The sequence below is a fragment of the Rhodnius prolixus genome, unplaced genomic scaffold (assembly GCF_049639745.1).
Source record: "Rhodnius prolixus isolate KJV_2025 unplaced genomic scaffold, Rpr scaffold_6, whole genome shotgun sequence".
Taxonomy (NCBI): Eukaryota; Metazoa; Arthropoda; class Insecta; order Hemiptera; family Reduviidae; genus Rhodnius; species Rhodnius prolixus.
Window position 1 is genome coordinate 37,998,058 of NW_027411634.1, and position 16,838 is coordinate 38,014,895.

The window sequence follows — 16,838 nt, forward strand, 5'->3', positions numbered from 1 at the left end:
GAAATCAGATATTTTCCATGTAAAAACTTCTCCATATTTAAAGGGCTGTGAAAATAAATCAACGTTTAATTATTTTCATTTTCATCTAATTGACATTTTTCAGTAATAAATAATATTTTATGCTTAAAATTTTCATAATGCAGGCTTTTAGACAGTGAGCTGTAAAAGAGTTCTAGAAAGAAAACAAAATTCAAGAGGGTGGAGCTGGACTGAAACCCCAGATCTTCACTTAGAAGTCCTGTGCAATTTGCTGCGAGAAACTTACGTTGAAACATGAGCAAGCAGCTTATTGTCGAATCGATGAAACTTTTAAACAAAGAAAGGTATTCTGCAAGTACGCCGAAGGATTAGATGGGTGTTTAGAGCAGAATACTCCCTGTGTTTAGCGATTATGTTTAATTAGACAGTAAAAAGGATTTACATTTAAAGGGAAAAATTCGAACTACATAAAAAAACAAAAATCTGAAAATATAAAATTTATTAAACAAAAATATAAATTACAAATTCAATTATTTAATTATGTTTTGTGTAACAATACTTCATATATGTATATAAATCTATATCGCTGACATTATATTTATTATCGTGCTATGAGCTAAAAATATGCCTAAACATCTATTTCAGCAGTTCACCGTTTACGATTTCTTTTCCGTATTAAATGTTTGTAGTTGCATATTCATTCTAGACTTATAATCTGACAGTAAATCATCTACTAATCTGTAAAAAAAATAATAATAAAATAAAGTTATGCCAACACATTGAAATTCCAAGGGATTTAGAATTTCAATTAAGAAGACATTATATTTAAAATAAAAACTTAATTTGTATCTATAATGTCAACCATTAATTATCACACATTTAGGACTGGCTATCTTAATCTTTTGAAACCTGATTCGTAGGCACAAAAGTAGATAATCTATAAAAAATCAAAGACTACATCCCACTCAGAAATTTACTTGGTGACACTTGGCACGATTTGAGAAGAGAACAAAAATTAGGGTAATAGAAACGAAAATACAGCCTTAACGTTCAACACTAACAATCCTAGGATTATGGCCAAAACAAATTGCAAAAACAACAGAAATATGCTAAAAGAAAATATTAAATGAAAGAGGAAATACGTCGTAATCACAGACATTTATAAAATTCAATCAAGAAGGCAGCAGCAGTAGCAGCCTCCATTACAATTAATGACCATAAAAGAGTATCACTTCGCATGAATCATACTGCTTTCACGAAGCGCGGTTTCCTATAAGATTCGCTTTTATGGAACACTTCAGTGCCGAAACGTTTGGCAAAAAGAGAAAGAGGCGCTTTCAAAAGTCACCGAACCAGTTTTCAAAACATGAAGGAAAAGAAAACATCAAGTAAGTGAAACACCCTTTTAGCTTTCTTATTTTCATATTTATGCTCATACTTATAATTTATTAAGATTAACGGCCTTGTGGTAAATAACAAAATGGATCACTTATTATTATTTTAGAAATAGTGAACGATATTTAAACCATAAGTGAAGAAACTTCTGGCAGTCGCCAAACGACTGACAAGTTCTTTTACTTTCAAATTTCTTGTAGTTTTTAGACTAACTAATATACTTAGCAATTTTAGTTTCTATTAATTTTTAATTTACATATTACAAGTGCCCAACAATTTCGCCAATTTTCCAGTTGGCATAATTAAATGAAAACAACAAATCAGTTTCTTACTTGGCTGTAGAAGGTGTCAACGGTGGTACAGCATCCAATGCTTCGTTAAAAAATTTCCTAAAACATAAAAATTAACTATTTAAAAGTTTCATTCAACATGAAATTTTTTTCCAGTATTAACGAGGTACTTTTTTTTCTGCTTTTTCCAAGATGTTTTTTTAACACACGCTTCAACTTCCTACTTCCCTTGTATATTGAAATTTATTAACTTCTTCAAGGATTAGATTAATTAATTTATTAATACATCTGAAACAATCCCACTTCTCCGTTTAACCTATTGCACTTTTTATGGAAAACAATTTTTAACCAAAAAAAAGGTGCGATTTATTATTCTGTACTGCAAAGCTTAATTGGTAATTTTTTCTCTAGCCACTTAGTTTTCCCAATTTCAAGTATTTACAATTTCTTTAAACAACTTATTCCATCAATTCTTTTAAATATATCACACGCAACTGCTAAATTTAATAACATTTTGGTGTTTTATACCTGTTTTTATTGATGTATTTTTAAAGTTTTACTACTCATTAATAGAATAATCGAACGATAATGGTTATTTAACAAACTAAACGATAAAGTAGCTTATAATGAAAACGCCAAAATTATGCAAATAAAAAATTCAAATCCAATAGAAAAAAATATGAATTACATTTTAAAGAAAACTGTATCTTTTATAGAAAAAAATTTTAAAAAAAAATGTCAAAGGTGGTTTTCAGCATTATGCTTTTTAGTGCAGTTTTTGAGATAACCCTTAAGCAAATGTCTCAAGTACCAGTTTTAATTTCAATTAAGTGAATGATTTAAATTTTCATAAAATTACTATCAACTAGTCTAGCGTACTCTTTCTGACAGGAAGGTTGGTAGCTTCAATTGGATTTTCATTAGACTACTATTTTCATTATTATTTGGTCCAACTCTTTTGTGCGAAGAACCTATTCGTTTTGCAGACAACTTCTGCATCAATAATTTAAAAAGGTCTATAGGTATATTGCTCTTTCGACTCCCACATTTCTAATTAAGCGATATAGTATTCTAGAATTCGTGACAAGTAAATGAAAATAAGTGTAAAAACATTTAGAAAATATCTGAAACGACAAAAACAATTATTCCTAGTGTACACCAGCTTAAATACACATTGTAGCCGTTCGGTAAAACACTATTCAATAACAAATTTGACCGTTTCTTTAACGAAGTGTATCTATTTTTTAAAAAACTTGGATAAAATAACCACAGTAATTCTAATAATTTTTGAAATTATTTTTTTAACAAATTTTTAACTCGGATAAAAAGAAAATGCTAGGCAACACATAGAATTCTTCTGAAACATGAGGGTTGCCGCGCTTACCTGCTCTCTGTTGATTTTTACTTTAAACTGGATAGCAGAAATACCACTTTTAAAAGTATAATTGCTTCACCAATGCAGAATAAATCAAAGAGAAAAGTATTTAACCAAACAGCTACGTTATATTGTGAAAAACCTTAACAATTGTACCAATAATAATTATAGTGAACACTTTACTCAGCGTGGGGAGTAATAAAATTTGAGAGAGCATCTTCTACGGCTAGTATATCAAGTCTAGCCTGTACAGCACCTGGCATACTCATCTTGGGCACACACATCATGAGGCGAGACACTTCCTCACTTACCATCTCTACTATTTGCCGTAATACGGAATCTTTTAACCAATCACAACAACGTTCCATCTAGTAAAAGAAAATTTAATTATCTGAGATAGCAAACGTAACAGAGGTATTTGTGAATTATAAAGCTACTCGTATATTTAAGAATCATTTAGCACAAGCTCACCTGTGCGTGAACAGCAATAACATTGGTGATAATTTCATTCGCATAAGGACGTACGGCTGTCGGTATCACATCTGTATCCCATTCAAAATGACCAATATACATGGAAGGCTCAATTGTGCCAACTAGTGGATCACTTTTAGTTTCTACATAAGAGAATTCTAATTTTGAACGTAATGAAGACATTTCTTGGGTAGTCGATTTGAGAACCCAATCCAAAGGGGGAAGTCCTGCTGCTGTTGCATCGGTGCACAAATGTGGCAATACTACTTCTACTGAATACCGGATATTACATATACTACAAAGGAGGCGCTCTTCCCAGCTCTACGAAAAAAATAATAATTAATAAAATAAAAAATAAACCTATAAACTTTTAAATATCAATTTTAAACTTAATGCGATTTTTTTTCGTTTTTGAGTTCCTATAAATACATACATACAATATACACACAAGTTCTCATTGAAAGAAAGAGGAGTGATTTGTAAAAACCATTTTTCGTACTTAGAGGACCTCAAAATTCGATATTTCAGCTGAAAACTCAAAGGCTAAAATCTACTCGATTAAAAACACCTCTTGTAAGTAGAGAAAGAAGGAAAGTGAAATGATATATAATATATATCAGCAAATGCTCTATGGTTCATTTTACAGTCTGAAAACTATGAGATAAAATGAAGACGCTACCAAAGAAGACTGGGCCTGTCTAAACGTTGGAGTACTCATCTCAGATACAGCTATCGACTGTTCCTCTTCACGATTAATTGAAAGACTGTCAATACACTGTCAATGAAAAAACGTTACATATAAAAAATTAATTCCAATTAAAAAAAATATATTAAAAAATATATAATTAATCCTTACTTGTGCATAATTGCTGAAAACAACTTGAACTAAATGGCCAACTTCTTTCTGTAATGGTTCATTGTCAAACAGTTCTGATTCTTTGGAATCTTTTAAGAGTGCTGATTCTTTTAAAACGTTCACCGAACTGCTAACTAAATTTTCAAATGAGATTGGCTATAACATTAAAAAATAAATAAGTAAAAATGTATGTGTATATATAATATACATATCTTCTAGAAACCATACACTACATTGAAAGGACAGGGAGGGTAGCCTCTCTACAAGGACTGCCTAAAAACGAATTTTCTATTCAAAAAAAATCTATTATATAATCGTAAGAGCCATTTTCAAAAAAGCGGTTGTTATTTCCTTCTTTGTTGTAAAGACTTCAGGTTAGCCCAACAAATAGCCTCAAAAAAAGCGATGCTGTCGCAAAGTTTTGTTTAGCACCAACTTTCCCTTAAACTGATTAGTCTGCACTGCAGAGATAATAAGTTCGTTACCATACGCAACACCTGGTCTTACAAAACCAGAAACAGCCCTTCAGTAAAGTGCATTTCCAGCTAAGTAACAGCCATAGTGGAAATTAATCGAGACATAAAGTAAGCTTCCAGTGATTTTTCGTTGTTTAACTAGAAGTTCACAAATATTGAAGACAATTTTGTGAAAACCACTTTTTTCGATTTCAAGGGACCTCAAAACTAATATGCCTGGTACTTGTGTTCGAAAATGTGAACGATCCAAATTCTTACACTTACAAAGAAAAAGAAGAAATAATTCAAAAAAAAATTGTACTTACCAAATGAGTAATAAGTCCGTATTTAGAATCATGTATTACAGACCAGTCTTCCTTATGTAGGAGATCTTTTATTTGATCGGCGGTCGTCATCAAAACACTTTTTACAGATTCCATCCTTTATAAAGTATAGGTAAAAATAATCGATTAATTATATTCAAAAAGACATGGACGGATATGGATTAAAGTTCCCTAGGTTGTCTTTAACCAATTTTTAAAATTTTTAGATGGCTAACAATACTCATATTTATTGAAACCTGTGTTTGTATATACTTAACATACAGAGACAAAGAAAAAATGCAGAGAAAAAATCTTACGAATCTTGGAAATAAAAACATTAAACAAAAAACTATACAGTAAATATCTATTTCCGTTGCAAAAATTAATGAAGAAACTTAGAGCGGATCCTCAATTAATATCTTATTTCTCTTTTTATTCTAGAAGGATGGAACAAGAAAATGACCATTAAAGAAAACCAAATATTTACACACCTAAAATAATGTATGAGCGCTCGTAAAGGATCATGTGGTATTTGCGCAAGTTGACTAGAAAGTTGTCTTAAATGTCTGAGGCAATGCGGAAACCATCCTGACAACGGATTCCTAGATCCGGCGAGGCACCCTCTTATTAGACGACACATTTCACTAATACAGCCAGTGGTGGCGTTCTAAAAATTTAGTCACATGAATGATCTTTTTATACACACATATAAAAGAAAGAAATTAAGGAAATTTGAAAATAACTTTTTCTTACCTTGAATTCGGCTTGTTTAGTTTGATCAGGCTTAATGTATAACTCTCCACTAAAATAAGATTGCCCTAATGACCATAGTTCTGGAAGAAGCACTAAAATGATATCACTTAAATCTTCGATACAGTCAACTCTTTCGTTTATCTGCATCTACGAACATTAGAGGAAGGAATTTGTACACGTAAATATGGTAATTTATTTTTCGAAGCTAAGTAGTCTTATTTGAACCTAATCTTTTTTTTTTTATTAAAACTGTCCGATAGCTTGTTATTACGTGAAGTTAACTAAAAGCCACAACAAGCGTTAAAATTTATACTTATATTTAACCATATATCTCTCAGAGATAGCCCATCATGGTTTCATAATTTACATTATTTATAATGAATGAAGTACCTAATTGTTTATAAATTGAATTGGTTTTAGATAAGTGGGTGTATTTTATCAAAAATTGTTTTTCTAATAATTCATTTTTTGCAATTTATGAATTGCCCGCGGTTCAACCACCTTATGGTGGTTCGTTCTTTCTTAATATTTCGAATATTGTAATTGTAATCATTCATGATTGCTTCTTAGACCACTTAATAAATGGTTAAATACACCGGTTTTAAATTAAGTTTTTAGAAAAGATTAATGATTCAAGAATTATTTTAAGGATGAGAAATCTTCTTAATTGTTTATTTTTTTTAATGATGTGTTAATAAAATTTGTGGAAGGAACTTTTAAATTTAAAAGCAACCCTTATTCAACCATCTTTTTGGTTAGGCAATTAATCAACTCATTACCTCCGGATTCCAATGTGGACTTTCAGTCGCCTGAAAAAATATTTATTTAATTTTCTTTTTTATATCCTCTGCTACAACTTTTACTAAAATGTGGAGCGCGACACTTAAGAGGGACTCGAGACAGTCGCAAGAGAGTGGTTTGTGAAAATTAGCCACGAATATTACAAAGGTGCCTCATTGGGCCATAAAGTATGCAAGTAACGTTGAAATATAACTAAAATGATAATTTCCGAGGAATTCGTACGGTTGAATTAATTTTGAATTTGCACTGTAATAAATACAAGACTATAATAGTTCTATGTTAAGGACTTAACAAAAATAAGTTGGGTACTTCACTAATAAGTACTCCTGCACTTGTTCGTGAAGAAGAAGTTATTTTTATTCAATTTTGAGTTCTATTAACAAAATTTAGATTACCAAATTATTGTTATCATCACCTGCTTATCACATTTATCTTTATCCCTTTTACTGGAACTTTTAGATGATTTCGAATCTGTGCAACAGAAAGCAATAAAACTATAAAATTTAAAATTTATTGTACGTCTTACAATAAAGGATTTAAAAATATGGTGATTACCTGAAACATTAGCCTTTTCTATGTTAGCCATATGAAATTTGTAGCACTCATTCAACTGCCCATTAATGAACTTGACGTGAACATTAATTGCTTCCCAACCTGGGTCGCCTTCGTACTCCAATTGTACAAGGTTTCTGGCAAGAAATGGATGGAATTGATTATTCTTATTTGGTTCAAGTACAATTAAGTATATTTAGATTTTTTTTTCACTTAAAAACACCACTGTTATTTTTTTAAAGATGTGTAATGTTAATAAATTTGATGTGAACTTCACTTTCTTATGTGAGGCAATAACAAAGAACGACATCAAATGTGAATATTCATGTTGAATAATTCAGTTTTTACATAAAAGGCCTATAAGCCCTTGGGCAAATATTCTCGATCGTGAGTACTATATTCGCTTTTTTTATTTTACCAATAGGAATTTCAAAGAGAATAATATAAGCAAATTAAAAAGTTAATAATTACCTAATAAGTCTTTTTTGATTATCTAGAGAATTCGGCATACCATGTAATTTTGTTTTCAACACTTCCCTAATGTCACTTACTTTCAGTTTCACCTCAGCCAAAACTTTCTTGAACAACTGAAAGAGAATATTAATTTTTATAAACAACTTTGAAATATAAATTATATTAAAAAAAGATTATTATTTTTAATCCTCCGAATTTGTGAAGATTCAAAAAGATTTTTTTTGACCGAAAAGAAATTAAGGAATAACGAATAAACGTAATTGCTGAAAGTGCACCTCAACAGCTACTTCAGAGTGTTACTCCAATGTATTTATAGCCACCAGGTTAAAGGAGTACAAGCATACCATAGTATGGGGGTTTTAGGGGGGTCGAAACTGCTCTGAAATTATATGTTCAAAAAAGATTGTAGAGTATTGCGCTATAAAATGTAAACTCTGGATTGTCACATCATATAAGTTAAACTCATTCTCCAGATTCACACGAAGTAATGGCATGGATCAACGAGTCCCTAGTTTCGGGCTTCTGGTTCCACTATTAGCTGGAACTTGTTGTAATTATACAGCATCTTTCGACTGGATACTTTTTATTATCTAAGGCTCCGGTACTTCTTTATAAGGTGAGGAGGAGCAATGAGGAACATTTGCTGGAAACCCTGAATCAATAAAATTAAGTGTGGTATGTTTCTATAAGGGGTGATGTGGCGAATCCCCCATTTCCAAATCAAATGCAGGCGAATGGGGTGTGGGGACGAAGCCCCCAAATGAAATAAAATTATCAATATTGGAAGTGATTTTGAATATCTGTAGTAATGTAACCCGTCATAAAAGTTTAACAATGCCAGTAAAAATTGTTTTACATTTTGAATGTGGCGGTCGACATGGTAAGTAAGATTTTATGTTTAGATTTTTTCAATATAAATTAGTATAACTAAAATATTGAAATGCTCAAGTCATACCGTAACATCTGTTTTTCCAAAAAGATTATTAGCTCTAGAATAATCACTGATAATTGCATCATAATCTCCTTTTTCCATGGCTCGATCAATGGCCGACGGAAGAGTAAAAAGAAATTTAAATCTTTGTAACACGCCTAAAGCGTTGCGAGTACGATCAGCTTTTTCTCGGCCTTTCAGTACGCCATCAAATAATAACTTGCCTTCATTACGACTCTCTATAAACAATTAAGTAAGAAAATAGCGTGTTATCATTTATATTTTAAAATTTAATAAAAATTTTGAATAACTGCTATTCTTAGGTAAATCAACACTAAGGACACATAACATTGATATTATACAATTAGGTGCTCTCTATTAGGTGAGTTTACAAAGTAAAAGTAATCCCTGGGAAGAGAATTAAAGTATCAGGAATGAAAACAAAATAGATACAGCGTGCCATACTCAATACAATGTGCCCTCCAATTTTCATAATCCTAATCGATCACGTCGTTCCAAACTCGAATTTTTAAGAAAATTTTCAGTAGGTAGCCTTTCAAAATTATAAAGACTCTTAGAGGCATTGGAGTAATATCTCTGAGGGATTTTGATGTGTTTAGAAAGCGTTCCCACAATTTTTTTTTTTTTTTTTTTTTTAAGCAGGCTACAACACATTTTAACCTTAACAATCTTTGTAAATATTATGAATTTCCATTTATTTGTACCATAATGAACCCTTAATATAATTTATGTCACTCTCTTTTGATATTTACCTGAAATGGAAATGTTTTGTTTACTTACAGAGGAGGTTTTTAATCAGAGCCCAAAAAAAGAAACATCAAAATACTCAAGTGGATTCTCTGTAATGTAAGTAAACATTTTTCTCTTTTATACTCTTCTGCAAAAATTGTACATTGGACAATCGTAGTACTACGGAGAAATAATGAACCAGGCGTTTAAAAGTGGTTCGACATAAGAGTAGTCAAGAATTTTTAATGAGAGCCGAAGCTCCCATAAAATGTGTAAAATTAGGAAATCATTGCATGAGTAATGTTTTAATTATTTAAAAGAAACTTTTTATTTTCTGTCTTTTAACTGATATTACATTCTTTTTTATTTAAATGTCTTCATTAAAGAGGTGCTAGATTATCAAACCATTATGTAGAATGCGTTTGAGAAACCAAATATCTCAATCAGATTATTTCTTGCTAAAAATTAACTTCTTTAAGAGTAAACAAACAAATCCTAACAGAATTTCTGATTGTAAAAAGGAAATGTGAAGAATGAAACATTCAAGCATAATTTATATTCAATCAGTTCTTAAATTGTTTTGAAAGGCATTACCTTGAATAGCTTCAACTATTTTCCCAGTTCGATCCAATCCAAATGATTCTACATCTTTCTGGAAAGCAATCTGCAAAGCTTCCAATGTTTCCAATTGTTCCATCACTGATCCTACATTACCCTAAAAATTAATTAGATTAATAAATCAACAACATTAACCACATTAAGAAGTGAACAAATGTTTTTCTTTCAAATATAAATTCTAAATAAGATGTACCTTAAGAAAGGACAACTGGCCTTCTTTATGACTGTCTACTTTCCTCTTAAGATAAGCTAAACCCACCCTCAGGTCATCGAAGGAAGTGTTCAAGTGATTTTGTAATAAAAACCATCCAGGTGAGAATTGTTCCGAAGATAGATCACCATTACAACCAGGGAATAGTTCTTGAAGATCATCTTCTGGCAACTTTTTCGTGCTTTTTCGTTTAGAAATTAAAATATAAGATTAATCTAGAAATGGATGAAGAAGAGATACCAACAAATATATAATAATAATAGATTTATGCTTTCCTTATTTTTTCACATGAAAAAATAGTTTGTTTGATTAGAGTACTTGTATTTATTCATTTATGTATTGTAGTAAGTTGAATTTAAATTGGCTAGAAATTCGTTTGGGACTCGCACACTCGATAAAAACGCCAAGAACTAATGAAACCGTAGAGAACTCTCTCCAGACTACTGTACTAACGATCAAGTCTATCTTTCTTCAACAAATTACTAATATTCAAGTCAAGTAATAGTCAGTACTTTAATCGAATTTTCTATGAAAAATATGTTTTTAAACTTGAATACAATAACTAGAATCAGAAATTGTTGGAACTATTCCCGAAAAATCTCAAAATAGTGAAAATTGTTGAAAATGTAGTTAGGTCCGCAGTGATGGATAATATCTTTGTTTTCATTGTTGTAGCATTCATGCATGTTTATTGTATCCTTGATTGGTTTTGGACTTCCACTTATCATAACAAGTAGATTAATCAGATTGGTGTTGAGATTTCGACTTCACTTAAGTTAACGTCTTGCACTAGACACTAGGTCAGCATGTACGGTAACGTAAGTAAAGTCGAAATCTCTACACCAAAATAATTAATCTACCTCTGATAGTGAATGAAAATCCGAAACCGGTCAAGGATGCAATAAGCACGCGTAAGTGATGCTTTTTGGTTGTGGCATTGTGGTAGCTAATTTATTTTAAAAAAAAAATCCCGTTGTCGGAGCCTAATCTAGTTTGAAGTTTCAGCTTTCTGCGATTTTTAGAATCTGAGATATTATTTTCACACATAAAGGCACACCCCACCACTTTTTCGTACTCAGGGGACCTCAAATGGATATTTCCGTAAGAGAAAGTAATAAAATAATCTATACTATATTTTATAATAGTTAAGGCATTATTAATTTAACAGAAGATTCTAATAAAAACATACTCATTAGATTCAACAGATAGCCCAAGTGGATCTTCAATATGAAATGATGCTACTGATGAAGACGTCCAACCAGCCGTGAGTGGTGTTGTTTCATCCACCCACACTGCACTCTCTTTCAACGGGCCGATCTTTTCATGATACCCACGGAATTCTACTGTACAAGTACCCCGTCCTCCTGATACCGTTGTAACGATAATTTCACCACGACCTTTTCCGGGCCCAGAACGGGCGACTAATTTATTTGGTGATTTCCATTCTGTAGACAGAAGACAGTCACACCCACAGATTTCCACACCTGCAATATAAAAATTGCCCATGAAAAATTTATTTATAAATACACACTCGCATATATATATATAATTTAATAAAAAAGTCTATACATTTATCCACATTCAGAAAAGGTGGCTTTTGAAAGAATGAAGGTTTTAAAAAAGTCAAATCATGTTCCTTTTTAATCTTTTTTCCTTTCTACAATAGTTTGTAGAGCATCCCATGGATTTTAAAATAACTATCTATGGAATTCAGCAACGAGAAACCTGATCAAGTTTTTCAATTCAAACTCATACGAAATACTGGCAAAATGCTAATGTCAGAGTATTTACTAGTGATAATACGATTATGAACCTATTTGCTTGAAAGAACTGGCAGTCGTGCGATCTTTCGGGAAGAGGTCCGAAGCGCACTTTTTCGTTGAGTAAAACTATTTCTAAGTTCACTGATGCAGCCATCGAAAATGTAAGGCAGAGTCTTCTTGAGGGCTCTATTTGTCTCAACTCGTCATCGCTCAGCTCGACTTGGCGTCGCCAGAACATCACTACGAAAGATTCTGAAACTAAATGCAAAATATTTCCTTTCAAGATCCAAATATTCAAGATTTATCCTAGTTTTTTTGCAAAGCCTACGGTACACCATTAGATTTCAGCACCTAGCCAGAGAAAATAACAACTTTGTGAAAAAAAAATTAGTGTTGATTCCCCTCTTTCACGTAAATGGCAAATAAACAAACAAAACTAGATGTAGGGATGCTGAGTATCTCAAGGAATTGCATCACAAAAAGCAGCTTGGTTGGTTGGTTGCTGGACATCATAAGTAGCCATTTAAATCAGCAAGAACGCTCTGCTTCTTACAAAAATATTAAAATGAACAAGTTTGACTTTTTAAACCATTCAGTGGACACAAATATTTAATAATTTTGGTAAACATGAATATATTAGCCGGAAAACAAAATTATTAAAGTAAAGCAAGCTCTTAATTTTTGCACCGATACAAAACTTTCCTCCATCTTCAAAGATAAAACATTTAGTATCCAAAAAATGTAAACAAACTTTTGGGCTACTCTGTAGTCTGAGGAAAAACAAGCATATTGCATAGGCCGGAAAAGAATACGGTTTTGTCTGGTAGGAGCTGAAACGGTGTTACTAGGACGTAGGGCTTGTATACTTGAGTTTGAAGTGTCTTCGTTCTCTACCCCGGAGTTTCTAACCAGACGCTGAAGACTAATTAATCAGGCGAGGTGTTCTAACAAATAGTGTCATAATAGACACTTTTGGTGGCCAATTTCCACGGAATGTAATTAGTATTATTCATTTTTTAAATGTATGTGGGCAAAAGTAGATCTTGCCTCATTAAAGCTCAGTGATAAGGACATCTTAAAACAACTTTTAGGATACCTTCCACCAATAATTTTTCTAGGAGTTGTGGCAGTGTTAAGTAGTCACTATATCTAGGAGAAACCTTCAGGAAGGCTATACAATAACAGCTAGAAACATAGTACTGCGGCGTATTCATATATTGATTTTGCCAAAAACTGTAAGGACTACTTTAGCATTTAAAATATTAATTTCTAATAGTTTTTTGTACATCTATATAACCAGATTAAAATAATGACTAAAAGAAGGCAAAAACGTTAATTATGTAATAAGCAAATCTGATATTTAACTCCTAAACAAATGGGAGAATGAAGATTATACATTGATCATGTTTTTTAAGAAGAAACTTTCATCAAAACTTTTTGACTAATAATACATAAAATAATATACGTAATACTTGAAATGATTAAAAAAGAAGCATAAAAAAAAAGTTTTGTCTAAATCACGGAATACAATGACCCCATTCACAAATCAACCGAAAAAATATTAAAGCCTAAAACTTACCAACAAGTTCTTGAGGTTTATTTCCTAAATGTTCTCCTCTTATAGTAACTCTTGTGCCAGGCGGTCCTTCTTTAGGAGAAACCCCAGTAACAACGGGAGAAGGAGCCATGCATGTACTTCAAGAACTTCCTGAATAAACAAAATTTTTGTGATTATCTATATTTCTTCGTCAGATCAGCAACCGCCCTAGAAATAATTAACCTGCCACTTTATAACCTACATTACTTAGATTAACCATAGCAATTGTATAGAATACAATTTGTTACGTTTTCCGATACTATCCATCGATACATCACAAACATAATGAGTTGTAATAGAGTAGAAAAGAATAAATAAAGAAGGAATGAGCCAATCTTCCAACTATCATCCAGTGACAGTTAAGTACTGATAAAGTGAGCCGATTAGAATGGGTAAATATAAACGAAAGTATAAACTGTAAAGTATTAACTTATAATAAGTAAAAAGTAAGTAAAGTAATCGCCTATTTTTTCAGGTAGGGCTTAACGTCCAACTACCAAATTAGGTGTCGTGGACGGAGGCGATTAGCAAACGTACATTACTGTAAATTTCTTTTATTAACTATTAAATAAAATCTTAGGCCTAAGACCGGGAATCGAACCCAGTACCACACTGCATATTAGCTTTTCTTATAATAAGTATGAACAAGTTTTATCCAGTTCTTTCAGATATTGCTGAATTCCTATATTAGCTTTATTTATAATAAGTATTAACAAGTTTTATCCAGTTCTTTCAGATATTGCTGAATTCCTACTCATCTCAGATTTTCTTATAAAGTGACAATTTGCGTTTGTTGGTTAATATTCATCAAAAAATGATGGATATTGATTTCCCCTGCAACATAAGTGACTTCATCGTTCACTTAATGTGTAAGTTTCTACTTTTCTTAAATCGATTTCCTTCAAAATATGTTTTGTAGAACTACAGGATTTCATACAAAACGTATATTGTATATATATTGTGTAGTACTGAATGTTTTAAAATAAAATGTTTTTGCTAATTCTCTATATAAAGATAAAAAAAAAAAGTGCCAAATAAGAAAGTAATTTCCCATACCCATTCAGAAGACTTTTTCAGTTTTTTTTAGTAATCTTTATTTAATTTGGATTATTCTTTCGTGTTTGAAGGCATCTCAGTGGAACTTAACTTTAAACTATATCGCGCCTTGAATGATGCGTCAGAATTCTGTTGGACCCCCTTACATTACTTTTTAAAATAGGTATTTTTGAAAACCCTACTGAAGGCAGTCCAATGTCTAATATTCTCCTATAAATTCTGTATTCCTTCTTTCTCATATTTAAACCTCACAATAAATGCAGAAAAAAGAGATTTCCAACATGACATACTTATTCCGCCTCTTACAAATATATGTATTCCTATATAGATTTCACATATATTTTACCAGTATAGCACCTCTTTGACGGTAATAATGAAAGTCACTTTTTCTATAAATTTCATTTTCCCTATCACTTCTGTTGCAGAGCACACCAGAAGCGTTTTTTTTTTAAATAATGTTAAAAACCTTTTTTTTTAGCCAACTTTCAGATTAGGCTGTGATTTGATTATTTTATTTTTTTTCAGATAGGGTGATAGCAAATTTATTTGAATCTTATACGTCAGGTTCATATTTTGCTTGGCAAGCTACATCATTGAAGAGTTATGTTAAAGGTAAAACTTTTATAGAAAAAAGGTTTTATTTATTATAATTACAATATTTCTATTATTATTTATTTGTTTTATTTTATTTATGCTGGATAGGCGCTTGGATAGAGTGCGTGAAAATAGATAAATTCGCTGTTCCAAAAAAAATCAGTGAATTTTAGATGACAAACTTTCCTTTGGTGTCAATTTTTTAAGTAGCTCCTTCTGTGTCAAATTGTATGATTAATACCTTTATAAATAATCTCCTTCTGTATCCCAATAAATAGTGCATTCAGTAGGAGTGTCTCTTTTGGTTTGCGAATGAGATGATTACAAACTGACTTTTCCTATGTGATCCATCAGTTGTATATTTTGCTTCTAAAAGTACTGCTGTGGGAAAGAATTTGTTTAATGAAATAACTTTTTTTTAAAAAAGGTTTATTTTACAATTATTTGTATCAGTGACAAATAGTGTCCATTGCCTTGAGTAATGTTAGTTTTTATTTTCAGAACAAAATTGCTGTCAAAACAAGAACAAGAACTAAGTAAGAATTTTAAAAATATTGTACTTTTTTTATTTTGTTTCTCTAGATTAAATTCCTTGTAAGGTGTACTTCGCTATATTCAATCCTCAGTTTTTCTTTATCAATACTACGCAATGTATTTAAGACCTACTATGACTAAACAAGAGCTACTCTATTAAAAAAAAAAAAAAAAAAAAAAAAAAAAAAAACACGTGTGACAAATATCTAATAAAAAAACAACCATTCCGTCAATAAAAAAGTAAACACAAATAGTTCTTTAAATAATCATGATGACAGGAGCACGACCCATTGTCCACTAAATTATTGTTTACACACAGTTTTCCATTCTGCTATTTGATATATCGAACAATTTTTACAAAAATACCTCGGTCCAATCACAAAACCCTGGACAAGCTTCAACAACATAACTACCTTTAACCTTATACATTTTAGAAGCACTAAAAATATTTAATTTGAAAGCTTCTTTTACATGATTGTGTTAAACATGTTTTACTTCGCATTATTAATTAAAGCAGAGTTGTTTTTAACATTAAATTAAGATGATCTGTATATTTGCAATCGTCATCTCTTTGCAACTCTTATTCCATCTGCCATTTTTTGCGCCCAAAAATCCACAGACTTTGGTTTTTCTACTACTGTAAATGTGTGTTTCTGAAACAAGAAAAAAGGACCATATATATTACTTACGTCGATGAAAAAGTAACCCCTCCTATCAGTATAATTATACCGATAAAAGGAATTTTCTTTCTCCTTGTTACTTTTTCAATTAAAATTTGAGATCTCTAAGAAAAAATAAGACCAATGTTTTCACAAATTTCCCTTTTTTAATTTGTATTTTGTCAATCTTACATTTTTTTTCTCTTTTTTTTTTAAAGATATACTATGAAGCTGCTAAAATGCTGCCAGAAGATCTAGCACAAATTCAAGATCTATTAGTTATTAGTAGACTTTATATAACACCCGAAGAATTGGAAATTTTAAGGGAAGATTTTCCAGAAGAAAGTAAAGTCATTAGTAACGATACAGTTGGAGAAGTTAAAAACCTTGGAGCAAACTTA

General features: G+C 31.2%; 1 protein-coding gene across 2 annotated transcripts; it reads right to left on the reverse strand.

The window, feature by feature from the left end:
• Nucleotides 1-461: 461 nt before the first annotated feature.
• Sec5 (exocyst complex component secretory 5) lies at nucleotides 462-13,815 on the reverse strand. Of its 2 annotated transcripts, none has more exons than XM_074140694.1 (17): nucleotides 13,577-13,814; nucleotides 11,424-11,718; nucleotides 10,217-10,415; nucleotides 10,000-10,120; nucleotides 8,680-8,894; nucleotides 7,722-7,837; nucleotides 7,254-7,387; nucleotides 7,114-7,169; nucleotides 5,898-6,044; nucleotides 5,636-5,811; nucleotides 5,148-5,262; nucleotides 4,367-4,522; nucleotides 4,190-4,285; nucleotides 3,511-3,831; nucleotides 3,223-3,407; nucleotides 1,707-1,763; nucleotides 462-717 (listed from the first exon to the last, which is right to left on the reverse strand). In XM_074140694.1, the coding sequence occupies exons 1-17, from the start codon at nucleotides 13,683-13,685 to the stop codon at nucleotides 636-638; spliced, it is 2,580 nt and encodes an 859-aa protein (XP_073996795.1). In that variant the 5' UTR covers nucleotides 13,686-13,814; the 3' UTR covers nucleotides 462-635. The 2 variants fall into 2 exon arrangements, 1 of the variants encoding a protein (XP_073996795.1); XR_012462137.1 differs by having other exon boundaries at nucleotides 646-717; nucleotides 3,196-3,407; nucleotides 13,577-13,815.
• Nucleotides 13,816-16,838: the final 3,023 nt, after the last annotated feature.